We start from the raw sequence: 16,024 nt of genomic DNA on the forward strand, positions 1-16,024 counted from the left end.
TAATTTAGGAGAGAAAGTTCCCATAATCTCAACATATTCAGTTTCAGCATTTTCACCCTGAAACATTTGCATTTTTGTTTTGAAACATCGTTTCTGGTGTACTTTGTATCATGTGACAATGTTTTAAAGTTTGAAATACAGTTGAGGTATTTTTGTCAAAAGGAGATTATGAAAATCATCCTAATAAACTTTCGTCTTCTCTCTCTCTTCTTAATATCTTCTTCTTCTCTCTCTCGTTAGTATTTTCTTCTGTAAAGAATTTTAACACTTTAGAGACTTGTTCCAATTCTGAAAAGAAGTGAAAAGTCAGGTCTTCAACCCGTTGTGAAATACACTTCTGTACCTAGTTATAGTGATTTATGTTCCAAGTCTGCACAGGGGTAACAGATCTGTGCTTTTTTGGCTCTTCCTAGCACTTTGTCAAGTTTAGAACTAGTAAAGAACTGGACCTGATCTTCCTTCCTTTCCCAATCCATTTTGGTCCAAAGTCGTTAAAGACAGGAGAAACAGGGACCTTAACGATACAGCCACCAGTTCACCAACTCGATAGCATGCCGCTTTCCATTCAGCCCAGGGGGAAAAAGTGTATTTTGCAGTCAAATGTGTAGGTAATTCGTCTGTTCAAAAAATAGAAGAATTCTATTCAAAGAATAGAATAGAAGTTTTTTAGCTGTTAGATAAGAAACTGATGGAAAGCATCTCTTGAGCTGCTTCCCAATAACAAGTGCTTGAACAACTTCCTTGCTCATGTTCAGTTACATGAAAGTTTCAGTTGTAGTTTCAGAGTATATTTAGGTCAGTCTAGTGGTCATATGTGGATATTTAAGGCAACTTTAGCATTTGTATTTCCTTGAAGAGTTTATGAGGACAGTCATAGATGAAGGTAGATGAATTCATTCAGTCATTATATCCCAGACTATCTCAATACCGTCTCAGACTATAAAACTGTATAATGAAAAAGTATATTCCAATGACTAAGCATAGAAAGTTTGGCTCGTGTTTCATAGTTAATATCTTTAAAATTCACTCATTTTCTAAACCTTAAAAAGAAAAGAAGACCTAGTAAATATAAAATGAATGTATATACATGCATGTCTCGCTTTTCTGAGATTCCACTGCAATGTTATCAGATTATTATTTCCATGAGTTATTTTATGCTTGATTAAACATTTTATGATATTATTTAAATTTATGTATGTATTTATTTTAAATTTTCATTGATGAAGATTGCTTCCAGAGAGAGTAAATCCCTTCCCCTCCCCCCTGCTTGCTTTTGGCCAGGCAATTCCTCAGGAATGTTTCTCCATCTCTTTTTAAAGAAATCAGGTTCTCCAGGTCAAAAAGAAGATTACAAAGATTTCCCAAGGATAAAACAGCGAAATTGCCATCAGTCTCAAAGGTGGTTAGATCTGCAGTCTGGTGTTTCTGTCTTTGCATTGCTTTCCCTCTGAGAGTGCCTCTAAGACCTGGTAGTTAGAAGTATAAAAAACAATTTAACAAGAACATCCATAATGATAAGTTTTATTGTGCTATATTTTCATGATTTAACTATTCTCCAAGTGGTCCAAGGATTTGGAAGGTCTAAGTAAATTCCCATTAAGGGAGAAGAGGGCAATAAAATTTTTAATAACACTGGTGTTACCTTACTGTGAGAGGCACTGGCAGTTAGTGAATATGAATTAAATTCCATTTAAAAGATTTGGGATCCTTTAATTTTCCTGACAGCTTTGAAGTAAAGCTGTAGCTATCACCATTTTTATTAATTATTATTAATAGTTATTATTATTTGAAAACTGATGGTGCCTGGAAGACATGGCATTACAATTACCACACTTAATTCTAAGGGCTTATCCCTGTCTCCTGAGCATAAGGTCTTGGAGGGAGCACAACCGTTAAGCATTACCGAGCCTCAGAATTTTCCCCTTTGGTTGGAAGGTGTAGATAGCATGCAGCTCCCTGCCTGTGTGGGCAAGCCTCGGGGCTAAAACGTGCCTGGGGCTGGCCCCTCCGATCCCTTCTGCAGTGGCTAGTGCTGCTGCACGGTGGGACCTGCGTGAGCGCAATTAGGCCGTCCCCCAGTTACATGCGTTGAGCTCTGTCTGTTAAAATGTGTGTTTGTGTATACACGCACAGAGCAGTAAGTCTCTAATTCACACTAATGACAGCAAGGGGCATAAAAGCCTAACTTCTGCAGAGTGTTTCGGTGTGGTGGATATGCACACTACTGTTTTTCGAGGACTTAAAAACTAAGAGTAACCTCACTTGCGTGTTGTGAGCCCATCAGCCCTGTTCGATGCTGCTGTTGAGCCCAGGCAGCACCTGGGAAGGGATGGGTTGTGCACCTTTGTCTCAGGGCAACATTTGTGTCACCCATATTGGTGCTAACCTGGGGGCCAGATTTCAAGGATTTCTATAAATAGTAATGGTTTTTAAAAAGTGCAACATTGGCCTAGTATTTAGTGACATCCATTGTGCTACAGGTTGTTAAACTATCAGAATAAACTCTGATTAATCCCATCACTAGTGACGCAAAAACACAACTGCATACAATAATGTCCCAAATTTCCCTTTGGGCTGGCTAAATCAGCATGGAAAAGGCTTGTTTTTCTGGCTCATGCTGTGTCATGAATGGTCTGCCCATGGACAGACACCTGCATGTGCTTTGGCACCAGCTCTGACAACAGGGAAGCCGCAGAGGAGCGTGTGGAGGTGACCTGGGGACACTTGGGGTCCTGCGGCTCTTTGAGATGTCTGCAAGAAGACTTTCCCCATAGACTTAAATTCTTTTTTTTTTTTTTTTTACTGGGCGTGCACTTGGAAAGTGGAAAACAGGTTCATCTGAGGGACAGGATCACACTGCTTCCATCTGGATGGCCTCTCAGACAGAAGGCAGGCTGGAGATCCCTATTACAGTGTTAATGTGCTTCATTTAGGCTTAGTCAAACCAATTCCTGTTTCATTTATGGTAAATTGGCTTGGTTGAAATAAAGTTTTGGTATTTGACGTAAACTAAACATAAGTCACTCTTCCTGAAATGGAGCTATCGATAGACCTTTTTAGTTGTACTGATTGAAATTAGTATTTTAAATCCTGGTGCAGTTCTCCCCCTTAGATAAAATAATTTAAACTGAAGATTTTTTTTCAAAATATTCTCCCTCATTCCTCACTGCCCTTTATGTTTTTAAACTTTAAGATAAAATATTCAAGTGTTCCAATAACTTTCTATCAATATTTCATCTTAGGCAATTCTGATATTTTCTCAAGATTTGTGTTTTCTAATAGTCAAAAACCAGATTCTTGGAGTTCCACAGTGGCTTATTTAAAATTCTCTTTGAACCTTTAATGTTAAACAGTCAAGTTTCCTACATATGTATTTTTATAGATACAAATTCAGAATATAGGATCTTTGAAGTTACAACTTCTCAGAATTGCTCCTACCTCTTTGGTGATTTCATTCAGAATTATTCTATTTTCTGAGGTCATTTGGAGTTACAACTTGAAATAACAGTAAGTTCAAATGGCCCTTTTTAGCTCATCATTAAAGAAACTTAAACTGAATTATTAAGTGTCTTACAAGATTTACAGTGCTTTAGAAGGCCAAATTCCAAATGGCTTGGGATGACATTGTTCCTAAAGACAAGGAGGCTGAATATTTGTATATGTGTGAAAGTAAAGTTTTAAGTTATGAATATGTAGGTATTAATGACACTAGATGGGGAAATTTCATTGTAAAATTGTGCAGACTGTCTTAGTTTGATATTTACGTTGCTACTGTGTACTGATGGGATGAATAAAAAGTATTTTTACTGCACTTGTGAAAGTTGCAATTTGGTATGGATTGAATTTTTACTTCTAGTAAGTTATTATACTGTGAAGTTATCATTTCCATCTTTCCTTCTTCTGCTTCTTTCTTGCCCACCTTCTGCGGAAAGAGAAGCCTATTCCTGGTGAATTGTTTGATGCTGTGGATGTCTTTTTTATAAGTAAATTATATAAATAACTGAATCCAGTGCCTTTTACAGTACATTTCCTTAAGCAAACTAGATGGAATGCTTTTTAATAACCGTATAGCCATTTGATGATTTTATACTTGCCATTTGAAGACAGTTTGGATGTAGATTGATATAGAATTACTTAAAATACTGCATATAAATTAAACATTAAAAAGGTAGATACAGACAGACTAAGCAGCTCAATTATAATCTTTGGTTGTGCAGTTACTGCCTCAAGGACACTCCATCCATTTCATATCATATGTCCTTCTTTTGAAAGATGATCACTGGGTTCAAGTAACATTTCAAGACAGCAGGAAATTGCATAATTTATAGACCTTTAAAAATGAAAACCATAAAACTGCTTTTCATAAATTAAATTTCCCTCTTTTTTTTTCTTTTCTTCCCTCGCAGATTGGAACACTGAAGGATTACTACCACTTTTACCATAGTAAAACAATTAAAAGGTCAGTTCTCTCAAGTCGAGGTATCCACAGCTTCATTTCAATGGAACCAAAGGTAAGAAAATCCACCTATGTGTCTGAGGCAAAAGCCTTTGCATTTTTTATATGAAATATCATACCAGGAGACATTCACCTGAATGGCATATAGCATTACAAGAACAGACATACTATCTGTTCGCTAAGGTTCTGCTTCCCATTAAAACGAAGCAAAGACAATACCATGCTATTAAGTATGTGCTGTTCTTAGAACGCAAGGTCCAGTGTTAATTATGGAGGAGTTGCAGTTTGGGAATTTTGTTAATGTACTAATAGGTATGCTTCTCTAAAAATCACAACTGTAATATTGGTGAGCGTTACCTTCTGCAAGTCAACCAGCTTTTGGAATGAAAATGAGCAATATAGAATGAAATCACTGTTCATATGAAGGTTTCTCTTGTTTGTGTTTGGTCTTTTTCTGGCCTTAAAGTGTGTGAGGGATTAAAGTAGGAATACTCTTCCATGGTCTTTTTGGCAGTTCCTATTGATCTTAATTTTAAGAGACCTCCCTCTGTTTAAACGATGCTGTCATACTGTCAGACTGTATATTATATAATAGGTAACTGGTAACATAATTTAGTTACTGATTTATAGTTGGTATAATATTGTCCTGCAGCTTTTGTTTTAATCCTTTAGTCCTTAAGTCTCCTTAAGTCCTAAAACACACTTTGGTCTTAATCCTTTAACTTCAATGGTTTACACCTTCATCCCTGACTGCAGAATTGGATTTCTTGTGGTTCTCTTTGAGAAAGGAGGTTTGAAGAAGATTCCTTTAGCTTTTTGAATGTTGTTCAAGCAACTCCCTCCCCTACTAAAAAAACACAGTCCCCAGTGTTTTTCACTGGTTAAAACAGGGTCAGTCTTTTTTTAGTTGTTGAATTATGACCGTTGTCTGCGAAGGATTTGTGCTATCCTAAAACTTGACAAGGATTTAAGAAAAGTGGAAGTTATCAGCAAAAGACACGTTGAGTAGTGCACGTGTTTCTTGCAAGCTAAGCATCCTAGAGGAATACTGAAGGATACAGGAACACTTCTGTGGTCTGGAAAGCCACATTTAGGGCTGAAGTTCCTTCTGAGGAAGAAACAGGATGCAGGAAGTGCACACGGAGCATTTTCCCCCCTGTGTACATAGGGCTAAGCTGCTCAGATGTGTAGGGACCCGAGCAGCTCTTCTGAGTGGGATGTTTCAGGGATTTGTATGCAAATGGTCAGGGCCCAAACCTCTGCTCCCACAAATGCTCAGACCTGCCATTTGCACACCCAGCTCTTCTCTGAGAGTAGGTGATGCTGCAAAGCAAGGGAAGGCATTCACGTCTGCCTCAGTACATGCAGTTTCCTACACGCATGGAGGTTGTGAAGCGATTTGCAAGCAGGTGCTCGAGCTGACAGGCACGTACCACCATAAACATTCCTGTTACGCCCACCTGCAGTATAGCCCTTCTGCATCTCTGGCAGACAGCCAAAGTCATGAGAGGCAGAGCACAGCAGAAAATCAGAGACATGATCTGTTTCACAGGGCCTTCCACCTTACACTATTTAGGCCTTGTCCCGTGTGTGGCACTCTGTGCTAGTGCCAGCACAGGAATCAAATCACTGAATTTCTGAACTGTTGTTAAATATCACTTTAATACTGAGTCGCTCTAGTGAGGGTTGTGCAAGGCACTCCAGCCTGTTAATGATTCTGTACCCAAAGAGAAGCCGAAAGTCTAATTCCTTGATGTGGCAGAAGTGCTTGTGGTTGACTTTGTGATTGCTCCACTGAATCTGGGCTAGGAAACTCTTGAGTGGCTGGAGACATGTCAAAATATGGGTATCAGTATTTGTAGACTAATGGCCATGTTGTCCTCAGTGTATATAATATTAAACGATCAGTACATTAAAGTAGACTTTCAGTTTAATTGTCTTGTGTAAGCTGGACCTTTTAAAAACAAGAGGTTTGATCTTAAAAAAGGCACATTGCATGGCTGTGAGAATTTTAAAGGACCAGTACTATATACTACTATATTTATGAGTGTCACTGTATCTAATGCCAATATTTGCAGCAGATTAGGTGGCATGTGTATTTGTGAACAAGGGAACACTAAGGTTTGTGTGCTTTCCAAATCATTTAATGATAGTTTATTTAATGCTTAAAAGCCTCTTCTGTTTAACATGTGCACCTAATTGCTGTGATCTGTGGTTACTTCAGATATGGATTGCTAGTTTGTTCTTAATTTTATAAAATTTTAAATAATGGAACTTTCATTGGGTGGAAATTCATTATGTAAATAACCTGTATGTAATGGAGAAACCATTTTGAGATCTGGCATTTTTGAACTACTTGTGTGGACAGTGTTTGATTTCACTGTGTGAATTTAAAGGGAAAGATATATAGGTAATTAAATTGAAGATCTCTGTCTTGATTTTTTCTTCTAGAAATGGCTCTTCACATGATTTTAAACAATATGAATAGGCCCGACAGGGAACATAAATTGAAGATATATGTATTACACATTTTTACAATTGTCTCAGTATTAGATGAACATTGCTCTGCTTTTAAATGATAACAGTACAGGATATGCAGTATGACATAATTTTGTCCATTATCATCCACATCCTTGCCTCACAACTCTGGGGGTGGCCATTTAGAGGTGAAGTGAATTAAGCAGTTTTAAGAGGTGCAAAGGTCCAAGTGAGGTTCTAATGTCCCTAAAATATTTTGTCCTCTAGAAAATTTCAGACATAGCTTTCTGCACAGCATCTTTTCTAGTCCTGTATCTAGTTATGTGGTGCTTCCATTGTTGATAGAAACACAAAGATAAGAGAAGATTGTGGGTTTGAAGCAGAGATCAGTATTATGCGTCAAAGCTAAGCATTGAATGAAATCCATGGGTGGAAAAGACATTACATGAGTTTCTGATCTTTCCAGCTAATGTCGTGTTTGTGGGTGGCTGTTGGCAGGAGTCAGTGAAAATCCCATACCCTGAATTATGAGCCTTTCTTTAGCTCTTTAGAGTTTGCCCAGCAAAGTTATTTTGGTGGCGCTACTGTGCATGAGACAGGGGGAGGAGAAGCAAAAAGCAAGTGGTAAGATGGACAGAGTCAGTGCATTGTCGAAAGAGATCATGCAGCTCTAACTCAACTACTGAATAGTTGAGTTTCTTGCTGGTAGACCCTCCATTGAAATCAGACTGATAGAGCATTTAGAGGGGAGGGAATAAAGAGCTTGATGCACCTCTGGGTTTGCCCTAGTGGAGAAATGAAGAGATATGAAGTGGAAAAAATTGTCAAGTACAAGTGTGATCTCAGTATGTGATCTCACATCAATACAAAGCATAAGGAAAATCAGGTTGGGCTTTTCTATCACTGAAGAGATTACAGTTCCAGTGAAATGTCAGAAATGAAGCCTGTACTCATAGCAATGATACATGTAAGTTAAATGGACAGTACAGATGAGAAAGTTGTCTTTTCATGCAAGGTGCAGTTACTTGAAATGGGGAGTTTGTAGTGAGGGGCCATGATAATGAATTTGTGACTTACGTAGTGAAAAATGTTCCCCAAAATCAAATAGCATAAATGGCAAAGCAATAATCCCAGAAGAATGCAATTGTTAATATAATGCAGCTTTCAGATTGATAATATATTCAGAATGATGTATGTACAAGCTAAAATATGTTCCGTTTTGCTTATGAGGTCCCAGTATTTGCGTCACAAGAGAGATCTTAAAAAGAAATGTGGCCCATAGCAATGCTGCTAAATGTAAAATTAATAATTCAAGTTCCTGTGAAATCTCCCACTTACTAGTGGGGAAAACATTTTGCAGCATTAGTGTTTGTCAGTTTGAACTATGATGCCATCTTACTTCTTTTTTTTTTTAATTCCTTTCGGATAGGTTTATTTGGGGTTTGAACTCCTGGTTCAAATCAGCTTCACGCATCCTTTAGAAACTGAAAATTTTCCAGTCTCACATCTATTAAAATAAGCAGTAAAACAACCTGATTTCAGCAAGATACCTTACTTGAGCAGGGTTTTGCTGAGATTTCATGCCATTGCCCCAGAGTCAGAATACCTGGGGAGAGCATTACTCCAGACAGACATTTACATTTTCCCCATCCTCACCTAACCACGCTCAGAGCAGGCCTGCATGATCTGGTGCATACAAGCCGTTAGTATCATGTATACAGCAGGAGCCTCACCACTGCCATAACAAGCTGAACAGAACTGGTGCTAGCAACACATAAAATCATAGCAAAAATATCTTTGAGGAGGCAAAACCAAATACTCAAGACTGTCCTCAAAGGAAAGGACCGTAATGCCGGAAGCCCGTCCTTAATACTAGTAGGACATTGCGGGTGTTTGTGAGAGGGCAGAGGGAAGATGAACAGTAGCAACCACAAGTAAACATTTCATCACGTTGCTGTGTAGCAGTGGTTATACCAGTTCATGTTGCTAAATAATATCCTGGCTTGATATGGGAGGCAGCTGGCTAAAGAGCAGGGAAAAGGATGGATTTCACCACAAGGTGATGGTCTTGCTTTGGCAAGGAATATGCCACTACTTGTGGAGTTTGCCTTTGGAGACAGAGAATGCGTTTTATCACCCCAGATCAGAATGCTCATTGCAAGTAAGGAGGAAGGTTAGATTTTTCATGCTAAGGTGTTCGTCAAGGTGTGTTTACCAATTATTTCCCAATTTAACTGTGCCAAGATGGGAGTATGAGGTTAAGTTAAAGACAAAATAAAACTTCAGCCAATTTGTGTTTTGTTTAGGAGGCACAAAACTCAGCAGGAATGAAGAATTTCATTACAGTACTAAAACGCTAGGTTTTTAAGAGAAGCATCTTGGGCTTAGAGAAATTCTGATGTGAATGCTGTTGTGGGAAAGCCAGTATATCATATTGGCAATGCTAAGTGTTAAGTTGTTAAACCTCATTAGTGAACAAAAGGATTTTGTTAGCTAAATAGAATAACAGTTCTGTTAAATCTTGGGACAAGGTGAGTTACTGATGTCTGCCTGGGTAGCCATAATCTGTATTAGCACGCAGAGGGCAAAGAATCAATAATAGTTCGCAGCAGAATAATGGGAACTGCCACGCTGTTTTCCATGTTCAGAGTTTGACCAGAGAGTCTAAGTTATGAAGTAATGAAATATTTACCACTGTGGACCTTTTATTTAATTGTCGCTGAAATCTTTTACACAAGCCATCCTTCCTTCTTTAGCTCAGTCAAGATCAAGAAGCAGACTTGCTATTTTTAAGTAGCCTGTCACTGGGTGAGTTAGAACATGAACTGAATCACAATGTGTGAGAGGGCACAGCGACATTTCACTTCAGTACCTGCCTCCGGAGTGTTAAACACAGTTTGATATAAACATGGGCAAATAGTCATACACTTAAGATCTTGTTTTAGATACAAAGCTACTGTTCACTGGCTCCCAACTGCGTTAGATCCTGTTATAATTAGTGCTGTTCTGACGGCTGTTCATGATGTCGTAAAGGTTGTGTGAGACGGCTGGTATTTTTTTGTTTAATGTGTGATTGAGATCTGTACTTATGGGGGTGACCAGTACATTAGTCCTAACTTAAACCAGGTTCTGCCTCAGCAAAATTCCCTGGGAAGCCTGTGTTGCTTGAGCAGAAATCAAGAATGATTTTACCGTGCTGAGGCTGCATGACAGCACCAGCCTTACTTTCGTTTGCGGCCCAATCTGGTCTAATTTGCCAACAGATATGACAACATACCTAGACTTACAGGAGAAATCAGTGATAAACTCAAGTGAGCAGAGCAAAATGGAGTGACATAGCAGCCATGTTTTCTAGCAGCTTTCTCTAAGTCTGCACCAACACAATATCTGAAACACCTGAGAAGGTAGGATGAAACATCCCATTCTCTCTAATCTTCCTGGGAAGAAGCAACCTGAAAAGTTGGTGTTCCTTTCCCACACATGGAACAGTTAGGCCTACAGATGATAGAAAATCAGCTCAAAATTGAACCTTGTGTGACAGCAACCTAAAGGTGAAAGACTTACTCCAGAATGTATTCACACATTATCATGTGAATATACAGTGTGTGTGGCCTTCCCCTTGTGCTGTACAGGCCAAATCCAAAGGTCCTGTAACAGGATATAACTGTTTCAGTAAATTTTGTTATATAATGGCAGTTTCTCTTCATTTATCTACAACGCATAGAAATATTTAACAAAGTTAATCATAATGCTGTTGGGACTGAGGTTTATTTGTGAAGAATAACATCTGATATTAGATATGTTAATATCTAATTCTATTAACGCTTTCATGAGATAGCTGACTTTTCTATGGTGCTTAAAAAGAAAACCCTCAGAAGTAATCATCGAAGCTACCTACTAGAATTACCGTTTGATGTTTTTCTGCCAAAAGCAGAAAAATGGCCAGTAGGAACTCAGTGTAATACAATTTTAGAAATGAAAAATGTCCACTGTCAGAGAATATGGAAGTGTTTCTTGACATAAATTATCATGTTTGATTACCTACACTTATATTTCAGTTTCATCATAATTATCCCAGTTATTGTTACCTGCCTCAAAGGATTTTGTCCTCTCCATATCCTTAACTGTATGTGGATTAAAAAGAAATATTAGATTTTAGAAAATTCTAATTTTCTGTTTGCCAGGTCATTTTACAGAACTGCTTTGTAATGACAATCGCACTGTTAACTGTTGTGCGAGAATTGGAGATTAGTCTAGAGATTGTAGCTGGCTCACTTCCTAATTAGTGCAGCAAATGGTTTGAGGAATGAAAAAAGAAACTATTTAGCAGGATTGCATTTTTATAGTGATTTTCTTAAACTGGTAGCGAGATAGGCAGGCAAAGTGAAAGGTCACAGGATGGCAAGGAGTTGGGCTGAGCTTTTGACCAGTAGTATGCTGTGAAAAACTTCAGTGCCTGCCCCTTTTTATCAAGTTATCGCAGCATCGCAGAAGCCCAGCGTCAGAGCGGGTGGCAAATATCACATTCCAGCAAGTAACAGAGCTTATCAGGATTGTGTTGGAGCCACCCGATCCTGATTACTATCTTCGGGCTTCATGATCAGGAGAAAGGCAGCGGCTGACCCTAAAAGGACAGGTGATGACTCAGCCATCTCTGAAAGAAGTAGCCCAAGTCTTGTGAGATAAGAATATTTAAAATGAAGCAGATCACTTGACTCTGTGGATTTTGATGTGTCTGAAGCCTTCTGGCTGCAGAGAGAATGAATCAAAACATAGGAGATATATACTATGGCCTGGTGCTTTGCAAGGGATTGTGCCAAGAAAAAAGATCTGAAGTAATCCATCCTGAATATTGCAAAGTAACATGTTGCTTGAACATAAGTCTTAATGACTTCAAAAAATTAACTAGATTTTAGCTCAGAGCAGTTTAAAAACACAGACAATTTTTCTTTTTTGAGAAACTGTGTTTTCTGACCTCTCCGCACTTTGTGAATTTGGGGCTCATGCCAACTGGACTCTTTGGCTTTTGCTTCATACTGTGTGTGCTGCTCTCTAAATATATTCTCTCTTTAGTACACATGTAGACCAAACATTAGGAACAGTGGCAATATTTGTGAACATTGTATAGATCTTGTTACAGAAATTTGTTTACGGCCCTCAAGAATACATCAAAAATATTGTTTATGAGTGATGGGGAGGAAAATTCCTGTTAAGAAATACTTTTGTTACATAGGGAACAAATATTTCTGCAAGTGGATGTTATACAGTGCTCCATTCACAATTGGCCAGATTTAAAATTCAAAATATAATATCCCTCTTCAGTTTCTTGAATTTTGAGGAGATATCAGGGATAACATCCTCATAGGCAAGCTCAGAAACTGTGGCCTAGATGAGTGGACAGTGAGGTGGATTGAGAACTGGCTGAATGGCAGAGCTCAGAGGGTTGTGATCAGCGGTGCAGAGTCTAGTTGGAGGCCTGTAGCTAGCGGTGTCCCCCAGGGGTCAGTCCTGGGTCCAGTCTTGTTCAACTTCTTCATCAGTGACCCGGATGAAGGGACAGAGTGCACCCTCAGCAAGTTTGCTGACGATACAAAACTGGGAGGAGTGGCCGATACCCCAGAGGGCTGTGCTGCCAGTCAGAGAGACCTGGACAGGCTGGAGAGGTGGGCGGAGAGGAACCTCATGAAGTTCAACAAAGGCAAGTGCAGGGTCCTGCACCTGGGGAGGAATAACCCCATGCACCAGTACAGGCTGGGGGTTGAGCTGCTGGAAAGCAGCTCTGCGGAGAAGGACCTGGGAGTGCTGGTGGACACCAAGTTAAGCATGAGGCAGCAATGTGCCCTTGTGGCCAAGAAGGCCAGTGGTATCCTGGGGTGCATCAGGAAGAGTGTTGCCAGCAGGTCAAGGGAGGTGATCCTGCCCCCCTGCTCAGCCCTGGTGAGGCCACATCTGGAGTACTGCGTCCAGTTCTGGGCTCCCCAGTACAAGAGGGACGTGGCACTACTGGAGCAAGTCCAGCGAAGGGCCACAAAGATGATTAGGGGACTGGAGCATCTCTCTTATGAGGAAAGGCTGAGAGAGCTGGGCCTGTTCATCCTGGAGAAGAGAAGGCTGGGAGGAGATCTTATCAATGTGTACAAGTATCTGAAGGGAGGGTGTCGAGAGGATGGAGCCAGACTCTTTTCAGTGGTGCCGAGCGACAGGACGCGAGGCAACGGGCACAAACTGAAACACAGACAATTCCATCTGGACATGAGGAAAAACTTCTTCACTGTGAGGGTGACAGAGCACTGAAACAGGTTGCCCAGAGAGATTGTGGAGTCTCTCCTTCCTTGGAGATGTTCAAAAGCCGTCTGAACACGGTCCCGATCAATGTGCTTTAGGTGACCCTGCTTGCGCAGGAGGATTGGACTAGATGATCTCCAGAGGTGCCTCCCAACCTCTACCATTCTGTCATTCTGATTCTGAAAACGATTTTGTAGGTGTTTGCCCTTTGTTGTCACCAGTAGAAGCTTGGCAGAAAACTATATTCTGGTATATTAAAGCCTAACTCTAACCTGCTTAAATATGATGGTGATCACAGCTACCTTGTGCAGCCTATCTTTACTGGAGCTGCGCTGATGACAAAAATGGTTAAATTCAGGCAAGTATCTAGTGTATACCAAACCTAACTGCAAATTTAACATTGACTTCAGCATTTCTTAAAAAACAAAAGTGCTTAAGGCATAGATGCTTGGTCCTGAATATTTGTTTTCGTTCCCACCATGTGATCTTTGGATAATTCAATGTTTCGGAATATCATAATTGCAAAAGTGAATGTATGTTAGTGAAAGAATATAAGCAAGGAGAGAAAAACTTTAGTCCCTCCTTTGCTTTGCTAGAGAACACTTCAGGAGCAGAACCACTGAGGTTTCACTGCGCGGGTAGAGGCTGGAGCTGGAGAGGTGACCTGGGCAGCATGCACTCCAGTGTGGCACAGTGTACTTTGGGAGCCTTCAGGCAGTGATTGATTTGGACAGGGATTCGTGGAGGTCCTGGCCACTTTTGCCAAGAGTGTAGAGGGAATACGCAGCATTTTACGCAGCTAACTTCATCGGACACCATTAGGTTCCCCACCTTACCCTGAGTTATCTAAATGCTTTCTAAAATTTCTATATCCTGGGGTAAGATTGTCTCAGCATCTCTCCATCAGAGAGACACATCTGCCTGGTGGGCTCTCTCCCTGCGCACTGGGAGCGCTTGGCCTCATTCAAAATGGGACCTTTCGGGGGCACCATGCAATGCCTATACTTCAAAACCACGCAGGCTTGCACAGCTCCTTTTTCTAAGTGTAAACGCTACCTTAAAGAAAGAAATCTATTCATATTTGCAGCCTAAAAAGGAAAAGTTAATTCATCTCACAATTCGGGAACAAGGATTTTGCTCAGCCTTAAGGACAACAAAATCACTTTAGGTAAAAACAGTGTGTGGGAAATTTAACCCCGCAAGATGAATACTTCATCATGGTAGTTATAAACATGTGTAAGCAGAGGGTTATAAAGGAAATTGCTTGGCAATCTTTAGTCCATGGATGCTAGTAGGTGTTAATAACATTTGAATTACCCTGCAGTTCTAGTAAAGCAATACAGACTCCTGTATTTTTGAGCAGCAAAGTGGGTTTATAGATGAAAAATGTTAGGGCAATTAAACATTTAAAGAAAGATAAGGAGAATTAGTACTCTCATTGCTAATACGTGTTCAAAGAGCTTGCCAGGGAAGACAGCAGCTCTGACAGCTGCAATGGTCTTGTGTTATAATAAGTGTCTTTTTGCTGTCATTAAAGTCAGTTTGCGTTGGTGGTGGCCAAGAGATAGCAAATTGGTGTTTTGGCTGCTGAGATATAAAATTGCCAGATATCAGAAAGACTCAGAAGAGGAGAAAGTGGGGACATCCTAGTTTTGAACCAGGGAAAGATGTGCCATTCTGGAAAAAGCTGATCCTGCAGGGCCAAATGCCAGAATATCATCCGAGAGAGAGAGATTGAAAGAAAAAACATTTTGGAAAGGAGCATCTTGGAGCAGACCATCTAGGAATGTGACAGAGCAGCTTTTACAAGCCATTTCCTGAGGGGATCCAGCTTCATCTGATCCTGATGATATTGGATGTAGTGCAGGATGTTCATAGAAAAATGGATTAAAGGTCTTTTTTTTAAATCTTGCATTTGGAAAACTTTCTGGCAGCAATGTATGTTCCTGATGTAATGTGTCAACATTTTTATGCATCTCTGCCTGCCCCAACAGGCAAGACAATCACATTTATTCTAGTGGTGGCTTTCTCACCCAGACGTTTTAAATGGTGAACAACAAGTGATCATGATACACATAGATAATTTGTCATCTCTAGAGTTATTAGAAGATAATAAAAAGCAGGGATGGGAAGCTGGAAAGACATCCCTTCCCCAAATGAGGCAAAAGAAAAAACCCCCATCCTTTTATGCATTTTATTAGAACCTCCTTTCTTTTAGGGTCATTTTAAAAAGTCAGTATCATTGGAAAGCCTCTGTTGTTTCTCTTGGCTAGATACTCTATTTCAAACTAGCAGATCCTCATCATCCTGTAAGCTGCAAATTTTAATGGCTTAGATGAGGCGTCAGGCAGCTATGCCCTATTCTCACCTGTGCTGCTGAGCATATGTGCCCTGTGTGAAAGGACTTCGCTCCTCCCTGCTGCTGCCTTCCTACCCATGAAATGGCAAGAATGCTGATACTTGAATAAAAACTTCTGCAAATGGTAAATGCAAAGCGAGCACAATATATTTTATTCTGTGAAAATGTTTTTCCCTTGCTGCCACACAGAGCATTTTATGAATACAAACAATGTTTTAGTAAAATAAAACATTCTTATTCTAAATCCTCTCCATATAATCCACTTAAACTAGTTGTATTCATTGGTGTGTTGACTGTTGCTCACATAAGCCATCTTTAACCTAGATTATTGTTTGACATTATTTCTTCCCCTTTTTGAGGGAGAGTAAATTCCATCACCTCCATTGACGCTGATATTCTAAATAAATATAAAGGCCCAAATGTCTGTTTATCTTTGCTTTTTTAAA

The 16,024-nt window shown here is 39.8% G+C and overlaps 1 protein-coding gene across 1 annotated transcript in view; it reads left to right on the forward strand.

Moving 5' to 3' along the window:
• PCSK5 (proprotein convertase subtilisin/kexin type 5) overlaps positions 1–16,024 on the forward strand; it is a 259,883-nt gene that overhangs the window by 20,501 nt on the left and 223,358 nt on the right. The window contains exon 2 of the mRNA XM_067315277.1: positions 4,407–4,511. Within this exon, the coding sequence (XP_067171378.1) occupies positions 4,407–4,511 (105 nt within the window). The remainder of the gene's footprint in view (positions 1–4,406; positions 4,512–16,024) is intronic.

This window comes from Apteryx mantelli, chromosome Z (assembly GCF_036417845.1).
Source record: "Apteryx mantelli isolate bAptMan1 chromosome Z, bAptMan1.hap1, whole genome shotgun sequence".
NCBI lineage: Eukaryota > Metazoa > Chordata > Aves > Apterygiformes > Apterygidae > Apteryx > Apteryx mantelli.